Below are 17,033 nucleotides of genomic sequence, written 5' to 3'. Positions count from 1 at the left end.
TTGGTTTAAGCTGGGAAGTTATCCAGAGAGTGAAGTTAAAAGAGAAAGAGTGGGACCAGTGAATGAGGATAAAAGGGAAATCCCCCCCCCCCCTTTACCCATTAGTCTGCTGTATCACCTGTGTCAGTATAATTAATGTCTTTCTCACTTAATCCCTGAACAGTCCTGGTCCTTTCATATTTTCTTATCTTCTGCAAGCATTTGTTGCCATTTTGCTGTGCAAGTCCTTATAGAAGTGTAATGCATCTTTTAGCATCCCCTTAGGTGTGAGAACAGAGGAACTACAACGTGGGATGCAGCATTCTTGCCAGAATGTGTGAACTTAAGGCATAGGGGGACCAGAGGCATGTGGATTAGGAAAATTAAGTTAGTGATCAGATTCAAGCACAGTGCGGACACACAAGATTGTATATCATGGTTAACAATAAGATTTATTGGAATCAAATGCTTGCATAAAATAATTCACTGACATAACTAATTTTGATGTATCAGTCATTTTCAATAACACTGAAAAAAAATTAACAAAAAATTGTTTCAATATTTGGTGTAAAAACAAGTTACACTGATTAAAGTACATGGACATGTTCCTAGACTGTGAATAAGGACTAGTACAAGATTATATAAAAATTGATTTCTGAACTGTGTATTATTAATTTCGATGTTCAGTCATTTTGAAAACTATTGAAAAGATGATGTGATGAGATCAGATAATCATGAGGTATGGAAAGGAAAGATACAAAATACTAAGCTACATAATTAGCGACATAAAACACCCAAAAACACTCAAATTTTTTTATAGGAAATCCACTTTACAAAAGAAGAAATCGCACAATGAGTAAAAGATTACTGTAATTTAGCAAATTATTTATCAGCATAATTAGAGTGTATGTGTTCTTGTAATACACGTTTTCTTAGTGACTGATGCATTTCAACATGTCTAGCCTCTGAAATATTTTATACAAATATTAGACTGCAATAAACTGATGGTGCCCAAGTTAGGAGGCACAATGGTTAAGATGTGGGACTCTTGTTGGGACGAGAGTGTTTCAAGGGCTTGCACAGCCATCCAGATATTGGCTCTCCATGGTTTCTATTAACGGAATATAGCAAATGCAAGGATGGTTCCTTTGAAAGATACACTACCGGTTGCCCTCCACATCATTCCCCAGTCTAGTGTTTTGCCCAGTCTGTAAATGACATCCTCATTGATGGGACACCAATCTTCCATTCTCATTGTTACTGACAATATACTAATAGGTAATAGAAGAGGAAAGGGGGAGGGGGCGGTGGAGGGAGATATTGGCAGATTTCATTTCATTGTAAACTATACTTATGTCTCTAATACATAAGAGTTCTGCACAAATTTTGTGTCTCTCGCATCCTTCTCCAACATTTTACACATTATCCCTCTCATCTCGCCTCATAGCTCTAGAGGAAGAAATGTTCTATTCTGTAAGCTTGAAATTTTGTAAATTTCAGTGTCATATTTGTCTGCTCTACTCCAGAAAATTGTTTCATTAATTTGCAAGCCATCTCATGTTTGGAAAGAATACAAAAAATAATGAAGTATGTGTTATACATATCACAGATTTGGAAGGTGCAAAATAATTGATGATGTGTAATACATTTCAATTTAAGGGCCTGTATTGTGTATATAAAAGAGGGCCCTTGGTCACCAGCAAAGACAGAAAGACAGACAGACAGGCAGGCAACCAGTTAAAGTCAGCAGATGGGGATGTTCTGGGAGGTCCCACAAGCCCCCTTGTACTTAAGGGACAGGTCGGATGGGCACCCTTGATGTGTTTTTGTCTCCCAGTCAATTTAATAGTACAATGGAAGTGCCATTCGAAGAGCTCGTGCAATAACCTTGTGGTCTGTATTACCTATAACAAAATTCTCTGTCTGCAATGTAGGATTGCTACTTACAGTAAAAAAGACATGTCAGGTTGCAGACAGGCACAATTATAGGACAGATTGAACCAGAAATGTAATACTTAGCCACAAACTTTCCTTCCAAGCATACTCTAATAGCCAGTAAATAAGACAAGATCATAGCATTATGTGTGACCATCAATCATTAACACTGTCTTCTGACATTGCATTGAGAAAGAGAGAGAGAGAGAGAGAGAAACAGCATAAATTTAATGTTGAGCTTGGTAACTAAGAAAGAAAACTAACCGCTACTCGCAATTAAATTTTATTACTTCCTAAAGCTCTGCAATGTATGAAATCCATCACCACAAAGTTAACTTGCAGTGGAGCACTAACAAATTGATCAATACTTAATATAGATTCCTGTATAGGGTTAACAAAATTGTGTACTATTGGCTGTTACATATTTGTTATTTTCAATGACTGATCAGTTGCAGGTGAGGTGGCAGACACACTGGCAAAGGCACAGGCTGCTGTGGATCCGGCAGCTGCTGTCAACAATAAGAAACCTCCCGAGGAGCTGGTGGTTCCAGATGCGAAGCAGGCGGCTGTTGAGGCAGGACCTCCAGCGGCTGAAGTGCGCCGGGAGCCGCCAGTGCCCGGAGCCCGCCAGGAGCCTCCGGTGCCCGTCGAGCCACCTGCTGCACCGGCAGAGGTGCCGGTTGCAGCGCCTCTGAAGGCAGTGACAGCTGGAGCGCCAAAAGAGGAAGCCGCGCCAGTGGCAGCTGTCCACATGGATGTGGCACCAGCAGCAGCAGTTGAGGAACCGCCAAAGGTATTGCGTGCTGGCGGATAAGCCAAATGCCTTAAATTTACACTGAGTGAGGTTATGCAGTTGTAAAACACTGAGTTTACATTTCAGAGAACAAAATTTTAAATGTGATTCTTCAGTTTCTCCCTGCATATTTGCCGATTGAACAGTCCACTGGTGTACTGGCAATTCACAGGGTCTGACAGGCACAATATTTTGGGGATCAGACTGTCGCCATTGTCAGGTGCACTGATGAACTGAGCTCCTTGAGCTCCTGAGGGCACCGACCGACTTATAGCCCCCCCCCCCCCCCCCCCTCTCGTGAACCATTCTTACTGCAGTCCATGCCCACAGTTGTGTGTCGGCAGTCGCAGACACGGTAGTGTTGGTGTCTGTGGTTGCTTTGATGCAGGTGCTCTGTCAGCCGTAGTCGCCAGATCATTTTGTTTGTCGGCAGTCTTCTTAATTAAACTCATTGCTGGATCCCAATCCTTGCTAAGATTATAGCCACAATTTCAGTTGATGAGATCAACCCTGGTGGGAATTTCTGTGGCCTCTCTAATGATGTTGTCCCAGTATTTGGAAGTCTGGGCAGGAGATATGTAAGTCATGTGTGCCTCGGGTGTTCTCAACAAAGAACTTCGATGGTGTGCACTGTTTCTCCAATGTGCCTTTTCACATTGACGAATAACCTGATATAGGTCTGCCTTGCGCAAACCGAGGTAATCTTTGATGCCTCCCAATAATGCTCTTGCTTTATTGGGCAGGCAAAAGACATTAGTTACCCAGTAAGGTTTTCCGTGATTTCCCTAAATTGCTTTAGGCTAATGCCAGATTGGTTCCTGTGAGAAGGACTTGGCTAATTTTCATTATTCCTTATTAGTATGCATGTTTGTTTGCAGTTAGCACTTAAATGCTTGGCAGAGGATGTACAAACCCGCTTTTAAACTATATCTTTACCATTCCACTTTTGAATAATGTGTAGGAATAAGAACAACTCAAATCATTCTGTGTGAATACTGATCTGTCTTATTTTATCATGATTATCATTTCCCCATCTGTAAATGGAAGGAAACAAAGTATTTTGATACTTGGAGGAGAAAATTGTGGCTTGGAATTTCATGCAATTGTTTCACCACAGTGAAAACTAGCTGTCTTCGATAGTGAAGTGTGTGTACTGTAAGACCTTCGGTACACACACCATCAGATTATTTGACTTGTCGCTCTAGCGAAATAGGCAAGTGTCAGTAATATGTCTCGTGGTCTTATTGTGGCATGTTTATCTTCTGCCGTTAGGTCAGATGATAGAAATGCCACTTGTACGCTTAGAGTAGCAGATTGACGGTGACCAACTTTAAGCAGAACTTGATTAATTTTCACACACATTTATTAAAATAATAAAAAGCATAGAAATAACTTAACTTGGTTCTGGATGCTGTTTGCAATTGACAGTCTGAAGTTCCTTTGGTCTTGGTACGTTAATCTTATTCTCACAGATCTCTGATACTTGACAAAGTGACTATTCATTTATCTTCATGACTATGTACTGGAATATGATAATCTTATTAGGCGCAGACTGAAACTTGACTGCAGACTGGTACAGACTAATGCAGACTGATGCAGACTGACTAATTGGAGGTCTGTACACTCGTTATAATACCTCGCGCGTTCAGGTATCACTGCGCGAGTGTGACCCGCGAGGAGAATGTATGCCGTATCTAATGTTCCTGGTACCTACCACAGTTATTACATGTACTTCTCAACACTTTCTGCTGAAACTGCCATGTTACCCTATTCTTGCCACTTACTGTGTGACATCTGTTTCGTTGTTCTGGGACATGTTGTTGTTCTCAAATGACTTTCATGTATGTCTTTGACTGATAAGCAGTTTTTCGACAGTGCATAATATATTACTTTTTTGTGCACAATATTTTTATTCTGCATTGCATCCTGTACTGATCCATTGTAAATCACAAAATACCCAGAATCATCATCATCATTGCAGTGCTCAAAAGCCATACAAGATCCTACACTGGACTTGCGCACGTATTAAAGACCGAACTGTCTGAAGTTAAACATTTCAGTTATTTGATCCAACTCTGAAGTAGGCCACCCTTCAACTCTATTGTGTCTGATGCTTACGGTGGTCCCAGCACAACTGACTCGAAGATCAGTTCTGCTATAATTTTGAATTGCTGTATCTTTGTAAACTTTTGTGACTAATCTCTTTTAAAATGTGATATCCACTTATTACTGCAAAGTGGTTTTATTACAGACTAGCTGTTACGCGCAGCTATGCTTGCATTCAGTAGTTTTGTTGTGATGAGTGATGGTGATGAAGTAAACATTGGATTTGCACTGGGCAACTTTTGTGCAAGTGTTGTCTTCATCCCACTGATGCATAACCTACCTCATTTAAAGATGTTAATAATACTTTTAAAAAAGACAGGAAGGTTGTTATAGAAATGGAAAAATTTGAAAAAAAAGTAGAAGTTGTTATAGAAACAACTCAGTGCGGAACAACTACTCAGTTTAACAGACTTTCGTAAGACTTTGTGAAAAACAACTATTCTTACTCATCTTATTGATGATTACTTTTAAAAAAATCAGTAAAAACATTCATTGCAAAAATAATCATGAAAATAAATAAATAAATAAATAAATAAATAAATTGCTAAACAACTTTTTAACTCATGACTATACTATCAAAATTAAATTAAATACAAAAAAAAAAAAAAAAAAAATTACAAAATGTATATTATACACTGCAAAATGGACACCTGATTCAAGGAATCAAGTTGGACACTAAAATAAAATGTTGACTTTCTGAAATTATTAAATTGCAGTAAACTGAAGAAGGAAGAAAATAGATAACCTGTGTTTTGGTGATGTGCTAATTTTACAACACATTGCTCAAAAGAATTAGGAGAACATGACTTTAGGCATCTGCCATACTCCATTGAGCAGTTAATTGTTCGTTTGTCTTTTTTTACAATAATCACAGTACTAAAAACCACAGAATAATGCACAGACACTTCTTGTCCTTTTAATACAACTTCCAAGGTGCGACTGGCAAACACTTGTCGGTGCTGCTCGTCTGACGCAGCTCCTGCCTTCCCGCGATAAACGGTAATCCTACACACACTGACATGTTTTGTGCAGTAAATAGGCTCTCTCTCTCACATATCTTTAAAATATCGTGTGTTCGAGGTGGCAGAAGGTCAAGTAGTCCCAGAATTTACACGTAAATTCTGTGTTTGGGTAAGCATATCTTGTGATATGCACACCATCCCATCTGCAACCTACCCTGATCCCAACTATCCCAACACATGATGATGCGTCATGTGCAATGCTATAGTCGAGTGGTGCACGCAGAAAGAAAGGTCACACCATCTCAACATGCTTATCATATCCGTGACACACTCTCCCTTTTGTACTAATAGCGTGTAATGAACTACTCATTGTTGAGCTTTTTGAATGTCCTCTGTCAGTACTACCTGGTAATGAACTTGAACTACACAGCAACAGTCGTAGAAGAGGGCAAACAAGCATAGTGTGAGCAAGAAGTTGAAGCAAGGATATATCCCATTTGCGTAGCTCAGAAAAGCACAAGTACTCTTAAATTATTTACATTCTGTCTGGGGATTACAGTTAGGTACAATTAGAAATGGAACCGATCATATAGAAAATGTTGTGTTGAAGTTGAACTGAAGACAGTGTTATATTGGCAGAACATGGAGCAATGTCTTTGCTGGCCATTGGGGCTCAGGTCTAAACAGGGCTCATCACTGAACACAATTGTACTCCAGTCAGTGAGATTCCAGGCTGAAAGTGTGTCTGGAGATATCTTGGACAGCAGAGGGATGCCAGCCCGACAGCCAGGAGTGTTGGTCTGGGGTGTAATTTCTTTTCATAGCAGGACCAATTTGGCTGACATCCATGCCACCCTTATTGCACGGCAGAATGTTGACAATATTCTGTGTCCTGTTTTGTTGCCCTTCATAACAAACCATCCTGGGCTTACATTTCAGCAAATAACACCCGGCTGCACATGGGGAGAGTTTCTGCTGCTTCTCTACATACCTGCCAAACCCTACCTTGGCCAGTAAGGCCACCGGATCTCTCCTCAGTTGAAAACGTTTGCAGCATTATGGGCATGACCTTCCCACCAGCTCATGATTTTGATGATCTAATGAACCAGTCAAACAATTTGGCACGATGTCTCTCAGGAGGACATCCAAAAATGATGTCAATCAATCTCAGGTCGATAACTGCTTGCATAAGGGCCAGAGGTAGACTAAAGTGTTATTGACTTGCTCAAATCGTCAAACTTTCCTGAAATTGTATTAATTTGCCTTTCTGCATGTACATCACGTCTACCAGTTTGCATCTCATTGGGATAATTCGTCGATGGTGTGTCATTCTTTTTTGTCTTAGAGTATATCTCCTTCCACCGCCGAGCAGTGTCAGCAGTGCGCAAGTAGCAGCATTACTGCATTTACTAGGCAATCTTGTATTTTAATAACCGTTTAAATTTTGTCGATTTGTTTGCGCTCTCTGTAGATTAGTTCAGACGTTCTTTGCAAAACAGTTTTTAGCATGGATAGGGACTGCAACTGCTGTGTTCGGATGCAGGCTGAGTTGGCATCCCTTCGCTCCCAGCTTCAGGCAGTGTTGGCTTCGGTCACACAGCTTGAGGCTGTTGCCAATGGGCATCACTGTGGGGGTCCGGATGGGGGTTTGTCGGGGACGGCCAGCTCGTCCCACGCATCCCCTGATCGGACTACGACTGTGGTTGCCCGGGATACTGCCCGCATTGAGGCTGATCCCTCACCTGTGGTAGAGTGGGAGGTCGTTTCAAGGTGTGGCAGGGGGCGAAAGACATTCCGGAGGGCTGAACGGAAAGCCTCTCCAGTTTGTCTGACGAACCGGTTTCAGGCTCTGTCTCAGGCTGATACTGATCTTCGGCCTGACATGGCTGCTTGTCCTGTTCCAGAGGTTGCCCCTCAGTCTGCAAGATCCGGGCAGTCGCAGAGGGTGGGCTTACTGGTAGTTGGGAGCTCCAACGTCAGGCGCGTAATGGGGCCCCTTAGGGAAATGGCAGCAAGAGAGGGGAAGAAAACCAATGTGCACTCCGTGTGCATACCGGGGGGAGTCATTCCAGATGTGGAAAGGGTCCTTCCGGATGCCATGAAGGGTACAGGGTGCACCCATCTGCAGGTGGTCACTCATGTCGGCACCAATGATGTGTGTCGCTATGGATCCGAGGAAATCCTCTCTGGCTTCCGGCGGCTATCTGATTTGGTGAAGACTGCCAGTCTCGCTAGCGGGATGAAAGCAGAGCTCACCATCTGCAGCATCGTCGACAGGACTGACTGCGGACCTTTGGTACAGAGCCGAGTGGAGGGTCTGAATCAGAGGCTGAGACGGTTCTGCGACCGTGTGGGCTGCAGATTCCTCGACTTGCGCCATAGGGTGGTGGGGTTTCGGGTTCCGCTGGATAGGTCAGGAGTCCACTACACGCAACAAGCGGCTACACGGGTAGCAGGGGTTGTGTGGCGTGGGCTGGGCGGTTTTTTAGGTTAGATGGCCTTGGGCAAGTACAGAAAGGGCAACAGCCTCAACGGGTGCGGGGCAAAGTCAGGACATGTGGGGACCAAGCAGCAATCGGTATTGTAATTGTCAACTGTCGAAGCTGCGTTGGTAAAGTACCGGAACTTCAAGCGCTGATAGAAAGCACCGAAGCTGAAATCGTTATAGGTACAGAAAGCTGGCTTAAGCCAGAGATAAATTCTGCCGAAATTTTTACAAAGGTACAGACGGTGTTTAGAAAGGATAGATTGCATGCAACCGGTGGTGGAGTGTTCGTCGCTGTTAGTAGTAGTTTATCCTGTAGTGAAGTAGAAGTGGATAGTTCCTGTGAATTATTATGGGTGGAGGTTACACTAAACAACCGAACTAGGTTAATAATTGGCTCCTTTTACCGACCTCCTGACTCAGCAGCATTAGTGGCAGAACAACTGAGAGAAAATTTGGAATACATTTCACATAAATTTTCTCAGCATGTTATAGTCTTAGGTGGAGATTTCAATTTACCAGATATAGACTGGGACACTCAGATGTTTAGGACGGGTGGTAGGGACAGAGCATCGAGTGACATTGTACTGAGTGCACTACCCGAAAATTACCTCGAGCAATTAAACAGAGAACCGACTCGTGGAGATAATATCTTGGACCTACTGATAACAAACAGACCCGAACTTTTCGACTCTGTATGTACAGAACAGGGAATCAGTGATCATAAGGCCGTTGCAGCATCCCTGAATATGGAAGTTAATAGGAATATAAAAAAAGGGAGGAAGGTTTATCTGTTTAGCAAGAGTAATAGAAGGCAGATTTCAGACTACCTAACAGATCAAAACGAAAATTTCTGTTCCGACACTGACAATGTTGAGTGTTTATGGCAAAAGTTCAAGGCAATCGTAAAATGCGTTTTAGACAGGTACGTGCCGAGTAAAACTGTGAGGGACGGGAAAAACCCACCGTGGTACAACAACAAAGTTAGGAAACTACTGCGAAAGCAAAGAGAGCTCCACTCCAAGTTTAAACGCAGCCAAAACCTCTCAGACAAACAGAAGCTAAACGATGTCAAAGTTAGCGTAAGGAGGGCTATGCGTGAAGCGTTCATTGAATTCGAAAGTAAAATTCTATGTACCGACTTGACAGAAAATCCTAGGAAGTTCTGGTCTTACGTTAAATCAGTAAGTGGCTCGAAACAGCATATCCAGACACTACGGGATGATGATGGCATTGAAACAGAGGATGACACACGTAAAGCTGAAATACTAAACACCTTTTTCCAAAGCTGTTTCACAGAGGAAGACCGCACTGCAGTTCCTTCTCTAAATCCTCGCACAAATGGAAAAATGGCTGACATCGAAATAAGTGTCCAAGGAATAGAAAAGCAACTGGAATCACTCAATAGAGGAAAGTCCACTGGACCTGACGGGATACCAATTCGATTCTACACAGAGTACGCGAAAGAACTTGCCCCCCTTCTAACAGCCGTGTACCACAAGTCTCTAGAGGAACGGAGGGTTCCAAATGATTGGAAAAGAGCACAGATAGTCCCAGTCTTCAAGAAGGGTCGTCGAGCAGATGCGCAAAACTATAGACCTATATCTCTTACGTCGATCTCTTGTAGAATTTTAGAACATGTTTTTTGCTCGCGTATCATGTCATTTCTGGAAACCCAGAATCTACTATGTAGGAATCAACATGGATTCCGGAAACAGCGATCGTGTGAGACCCAACTCGCCTTATTTGTTCATGAGACCCAGAAAATATTAGATACAGGCTCCCAGGTAGATGCTATTTTTCTTGACTTCCGGAAGGCGTTCGATACAGTTCCGCACTGTCGCCTGATAAACAAAGTAAGAGCCTACGGAATATCAGACCAGCTGTGTGGCTGGATTGAAGAGTTTTTAGCAAACAGAACACAGCATGTTGTTATCAATGGAGAGACGTCTACAGATGTTAAAGTAACCTCTGGCGTGCCACAGGGGAGTGTTATGGGACCATTGCTTTTCACAATATATATAAATGACTTAGTAGATAGTGTCGGAAGTTCCATGCGGCTTTTCGCGGATGATGCTGTAGTATACAGAGAAGTTGCTGCATTACAAAATTGTAGCGAAATACAGGAAGATCTGCAGCGGATAGGCACTTGGTGCAGGGAGTGGCAACTGACCCTTAACATAGACAAATGTAATGTATTGCGAATACATAGAAAGAAGGATCCTTTATTGTATGATTATATGATAGCGGAACAAACACTGGTAGCAGTTACTTCTGTAAAATATCTGGGAGTATGCGTACGGAACGATTTGAAGTGGAATGATCATATAAAATTAATTGTTGGTAAGGCGGGTACCAGGTTGAGATTCATTGGGAGAGTGCTTAGAAAATGTAGTCCATCAACAAAGGAGGTGGCTTACAAAACACTCGTTCGACCTATACTTGAGTATTGCTCATCAGTGTGGGATCCGTACCAGGTCGGGTTGACGGAGGAGATAGAAAAGATCCAAAGAAGAGCGGCGCGTTTCGTCACCGGGTTATTTGGTAACCGTGATAGCGTTACGGAGATGTTTAATAAACTCAAGTGGCAGACTCTGCAAGAGAGGCGCTCTGCATCGCGGTGTAGCTTGCTCGCCAGGTTTCGAGAGGGTGCGTTTCTGGATGAGGTATCGAATATATTGCTTCCCCCTACTTATACCTCCCGAGGAGATCACGAATGTAAAATTAGAGAGATTAGAGCGCGCACGGAGGCTTTCAGACAGTCGTTCTTCCCGCGAACCATACGCGACTGGAACAGGAAAGGGAGGTAATGACAGTGGCACGTAAAGTGTCCTCCGCCACACACCGTTGGGTGGCTTGCGGAGTATCAATGTAGATGTAGATGATGTAGACACATAAAACAAAGGGAAGAGTCGTGATCCTTTGAAATAACTACACTTCCTCAAAGCTGTAATGATGACATGTTTTGGAAAAAAGAAAAGAAAGATAGAAATGGACAAGTGTAAGTAGGACACTCACTCCGGGTTTCGTAAAAACTAAATTATGTATTAGATAGTTTAAGTATAGTTGTTTTATGAGTAGGTTTGCTAGTATCAAGATAATTGACATAAATGGCTGTATCTTTTAATTGCATTGACATAGAAGCATAATTTTTTACACCCTAAATGACCCTAGACCTTGGTATTCGACATAAATTTCAAATTGATGCCTCTACCTGTTCCTGAGTAAAAGGGGCAGTAAAGGGGGCAGGCAGATAGATTTTTAAAGTAATCCTGTAAGGGTTCTGTGTTTACCAGTTGAGATATAGATCCATAAAAATGGAATTGAATGGTGGCGATGTTTTTAGTAATATTGCAGGAACATTTTTGAACAACAGGAAAAATAACCACAGTGTTTTTTGAGCTCTACACAAAAAAATCCAAAATGCAACATTTTGTTGACAGATTGTGGCAACTGGAATTGTGCACCGTGATTTTATTTACTTTGTCTCCATAGTGCCACCTAGGATCAATTGCAATGGTATGGGTGGGACATTTTGTGCATCCATTCTGATATCCAAATAACACACCGAATAGATTGCATCTTTTCTTATGTTGAGGAAGGATGTTGGTGGAAAACTTTTGCGTATGGTGGTGGTGGTGGTGGTCATGAGGTAAGATTGTAAACTTGGTTGAGAAGTCAAGTAGGACACATTTAAGGTGTTGGCATAAAAAATCTTACAGGATGTATGGACATCTGTGCTGATTGAGTGCTTTTTAAGTTGACCACGTAAATGAAATAAATGCGGAACTATGATCCATCAGAAATATTTTCTGTGATTTTTATCTTTACTTTCCAGGTAAGCTTGGTATTTATGACCATTGTCTTTTTTCCTTTTCATCATACATATAGGATGGGTAGGAGAAACATTCCTTATTGTTCAAATATAATATTTATCACATACTGCATGAGTCAGTCACATTAGGTAACTATCTGTGTGTAATGTTGCGAAATGATGTAGTGTAGAATGAACACACAAAGTGAATTGCAGGAAATGTAAATTGTGGACTTCAGTTTGTTTGAATAGTTCGAGGAAAGTGTATGAAGAAGATCATGTACAGTAGGCTGTTCCAAAGCCGGCCCATGTGGCATGGTGCCCATTAGCCCACCAGATAGCCAAGTGACCCTATTGTGCACATTCTGCACATGTTTGAGCCACTTGGCCACCCCTGCCAGGCTAGTACGGTCACATAGGCTATGGCTTGGTTGTTTGGCTGCCCATCCACCAACTGTTTGCATAGCTTTGCCGACTGCCACCCATGGGTGAGCTCTTGAGCTGGAACTACGTGATGTACAGAATGCTTGTGTGACCCATTCTTGAGTAGGCCTACTCCTAGTGTGTCTGTGTTCCACACCAGGTTGAATTAAAGGAAGACTTCGAAACAGTTCAGGGAAGTGCTGCTGGATAGTTTACTGGTCAATTCAATCTGTGTGAGACTGTTATGGAAATACTCTGTGAGCTTAGATGGGAAATGTTGGAGAGAAGAAAATGATCTTTTGTGGACTGGCGTTGGGAAAATTGAAAGAGCTAACATTGCGATGGACTGTAGAATGATTCTGCTGCCACAGTATAAGGTGGATTATGGTTTTGTACAGATGTATATGAGAAACTGTTTATCCATTGCTGCAGCCACAAGTGGCTAACAACTAGCATTGATACAAAGTATCCTCTGCCATGCACTGTACAGTGGCTTGCGAAGTATTATGTAGTCGTAGATATATTCCTCCATCAGATACTCATTGTATGCATTCATGATGAAAATTACCCAGAATCATAATTCAGTTCAGGTACAGTGTATCTGTTGATGACGCAATGGTTCAGTCTTTCGGAGAGTCATCTCCTTTGTTCCTAAATAATTCATAATTCTTAACCAGAAATTTACATGCTTTATTATACAGGCACATTTGTTTTTGATATATCTTAAAGGGTAACACATGCTAAAAAAAAGATCAATATTATATGTAAAAGCTTAGCTTTTCTTGTAGCTATACTGTTTGTATATTAATTTAAACCATTAACTTTTCCTATTTGTGTGTTCGCGCTACTTAACAGTGATGTTGCTATTGGCTGACTGCACCATCCTGTATTCTGAATATGTGCTGTCATTGGTTGGGAAGATCACATGACTTAGCTACAATTGGCTGACAAAAGTGCATCACACAGTGCAATTTCGATTTCAGTGCTTCTGAAGCTACCATGCTGTATTTGGTGGAATTCGTATGTAGACTTTCATGATACAAAAATATGTGGTGTACATGTTGCTGCACAACAATGATCTTTCCAAAATGCATTGGGTTTTGCTGGGTTTGCATTGGGTTTTGATGGGTTTAATTTCCTAAAGTGTCAAGAAGTTCTCTGCTGGTGTATCAAACCTTTAGCATTGATAAGTATTACAGCTACAAGGGAAAGTACATTGTCACTTAACATGGAAAAAAATGTACTTTCACACAGCATATAGTGTATTTTTAACCTGGAAGAATCTGGGAATGTTTTTCTCTTCTCCACATGTGCACTCTGTTATAATATGAAACATAACTATGTTAACATCACAGAAAAAGACAAGAATATACAAAATTTTAAGTAGTGAGAAGGCTGTGTGAAGACCAGGAGAGAAAAAGGAGGTGAGGCTACTTATATGTCAGACTCTTTTTATGCTACATTTGTGGAGCTTAAGTTCTGTGTATTACAGTGCACAAATGCTTCAGCGATGAAAGTGTCAAGTAACAGATAATATGACTGTTTTAATACATGTGTGCTGGCAAAACGGAAGAATAAAGACATACGTTCATAACTGTGACACAGCATCATACCAACAGCGGAATCTTTTTTAATTTGAGTTGGGCAAACTGAACATAGTTAGACAGGCAACTGTTTCACTCTCATTTCTGTCCCAATTGTAGGAAAAGGATAAGATTGCTAGCCACAATAGAGGCACTGTGAAAAAGACTATTACATTGTATAGCTTTTGGCCAATGCTTTCCTGACAAAGAAAACACACACACACACACACACACACACACATTCACACATTCACATGAGCAAGTACATCTCATGTGTCCAAGAAAGCTATAATGTGTAACAGTCTTTTTGTTGTGCCTGTCTGGAACTCAATGGGTCATCCTTATGGTGACTAGCAATCTTCCCTTTTCCTGATATAGTTGATATTCCAACGTGGAGTTTCCATTGTGTAATCTTAAATGATATGCTCAGTTACTTTGTGTTTGTTATTTTGTTTTGGACCACAGATAGCTTCTCTAATAACAACAAAGAATCAGAAGTCTCAGGAAGAAACTGATGAAATAATCTAAAAAGGAGAATGTTACTTCCTCAGAATGCATACCAAAGTAAGAATCATACACTTCCAGTGTTTTCTGATTGCTACCGCCATTTTATTAGGCTCAACAGAGAGTGCTTATTATTCAGATTCTCAAGATAAGCTCATTGACTTACAGATTTGCCCCTCCAAAGCCCAAAACTATTATGTGCCACCACCATGTAAATGATGTATTCTCTTCAGTACTATATGATCATGTATTGTGACTTTCAAAATACTCAACATCTTGGACAATTTCCAGCCTCTGGCCATGTCTGTTTGGAACATAGGCCTTTCCATTGTCTTCTGTCTTGCCGCCATCTCTCCATCTTCATCTTAGTCCAGTCTTTTCTTTTCTTCTAGACGCATTCCTCCACTCCTTTCGGCCATCTGTCTCTCGGTCTTCCTTTTGGCCTCTTTCCTTCCAGTTTCATCTTGTGTATCCTCCTCCATTTGCTTAACATGTCCATACCGTATCAGCCTTGATTTCTCTATCTCCTCCTGTAATGGTTCCACCTTCATTAACTCTCTGATCCTCTCATTTCTTAACCTGTCTATCTTTGTCAATCCAATACTGTTCCTCAAGAATTTCATCTCACTAGCGTGTACTTTGCTTTTCTTTCTTCCTTTCATAACCCAGGTTTCAGGTGCATACGTCAGGATCGGGACATAGTATGACCGGTATATAACCTTTTTACTGATTTGGGGTACATCCTTGCTCCATATCAGGCTTCTGACACTCTTTCGAAATGCTTCTGCTTTTCTCACCTGCTCGTTTATTTCTCTGTCGTTTTTTCCATCCTCCTGTATCAGGCTTCCTAAGTACTTGAAACTCTCCACTCTCCTCAAACGTTCCCCACCAATTGTTATTCCAGTTGTTCCTCTCTCCTTCATTCTTGTTGCATCCGTTATTCTTGTACTGTTCATTCCTATACGTCCAACTGCTCTTGTACTTCCTCCTCCTTATTCCCCCAAATCATCAGATCATCTGCAAACACCATAGCTTTCATCTTCCTTTCACCAGTTACTTGTGCTATTGTACTCATTATATCATCCATCACTACAATGAAGAGTAATGGTGAAAATGCACTTTCCTGCTGCAACCATTCTTCTGTTCAATCTAAGCTGATCTCTGTCCTCCCACTTTCACATGGCTCACACTTCTATAGTACATTTCCTTATCCTCCAAATAATCTATTTTGCTACTCCTCTGTTCTCCAGGGCTCTCCACACTTTGATCCTACCTACACTATCATATGCTTTTTCGATGTCGAGGAAGTTCATTAGTAGATCTATTCCATATTCATAGGGCTGTTCGTGCAGTTGTCTTACAGCAAAAATTAGATCTGCCTTGGACCTTCCTGTTCTGAAGCCATGTTGCACTTCTCTCATCCCTCCTAATTTTGTCCGAATTCGTGCTTCCAAAATTTTCTCAAAAATCTTTGCACAATGACTCATCAATGTTATCCCCCGATAGTTCTTTCACTCTTTTCTATTTCACTTCTTCCAGTTTCGTGCGATCATCTTCTCTCTCCACACAATTTTCATTGCTCGATATAGCCATTGTATCCCCACCTTTCCTGCTGCCCTCACCATCTCTACACTTAGCTCATCCAGACTTTCAAAATACTAAATAATTTTAAGCGATTTGTGGTAAGCAAGAAAATTAATTATTTTCATATTTTTATAAATATTTAATACCCTATCATGAAGAAGATGTGTTTTTGTTCATGTAGTTTGATTTTACCTCTTTGGCTCCTGAATAGGATCATTTTAGCTAGTTTCCACCATGATTCATATTTATTATAAAAATGCTCAGATAACAACTAAAGGATGTACAATTACTCACATATCTGTGTACTATCGAAACTAAAAGTAGGTTATTGATGTATTAATTTCTGTGACAAATTTATTGGAAATAGACCTAGTGCAAAATTTATTTGCATGGACTTATGCCCATTTCTCCATAGTGGTCTTCATTTAAAAATTAACATAAAGTCTAGATAGTAAAGTCTTGGCATTTCTTAGCTCTGAAGAGCTGGTATTTGATTCTCATTGTAAATCATTTTTGTTAACAAATTTCAATTTATAGGCAGAAGCAGTAGCGGTAGCTGGAGACCCAGGACAGGGGCAGGTGCGGGCAGAAGCTGCAGTAAAGGTGCAGGATAAACATGAGGAAAGTCCACAACGGCAGCGAGTGGCGGAGGACGCCATCCGCAAGGAGGACAGCGAGCTGGCGGAGGCGCAGAGGCAGGCTGACTCGGAGAAGGAGCGGAAGGAGGCGGAGCTGCTGGAGACATTGGCTCGCCACAAGCAGGAACAAGAGCAGCTGCTGCGTGAGCAGAAGCACATCCTGCACGAGATGAAGCAGCAGCATGAGAAGCTGCAAGCCGCGGTGCGTACCAGTGGTGTCTGCTGTG

At 41.5% G+C, this 17,033-nt stretch overlaps 1 protein-coding gene across 1 annotated transcript in view; it reads left to right on the top strand.

Annotated features, from left to right (window-relative positions):
* LOC126474940 (putative sodium-coupled neutral amino acid transporter 10) overlaps positions 1 to 17,033 on the top strand; it is a 76,874-nt gene that overhangs the window by 47,399 nt on the left and 12,442 nt on the right. Inside the window, exons 10-11 of the mRNA XM_050102458.1 lie at positions 2,364 to 2,707; positions 16,706 to 17,008. Coding sequence (XP_049958415.1) covers positions 2,364 to 2,707; positions 16,706 to 17,008 — 647 coding nt within the window. The remainder of the gene's footprint in view (positions 1 to 2,363; positions 2,708 to 16,705; positions 17,009 to 17,033) is intronic.

This window comes from Schistocerca serialis, chromosome 4 (genome assembly GCF_023864345.2).
Source record: "Schistocerca serialis cubense isolate TAMUIC-IGC-003099 chromosome 4, iqSchSeri2.2, whole genome shotgun sequence".
In the NCBI taxonomy this organism is placed as follows: domain Eukaryota; kingdom Metazoa; phylum Arthropoda; class Insecta; order Orthoptera; family Acrididae; genus Schistocerca; species Schistocerca serialis.
This window is presented reverse-complemented; position numbering and strand designations above follow the sequence as displayed.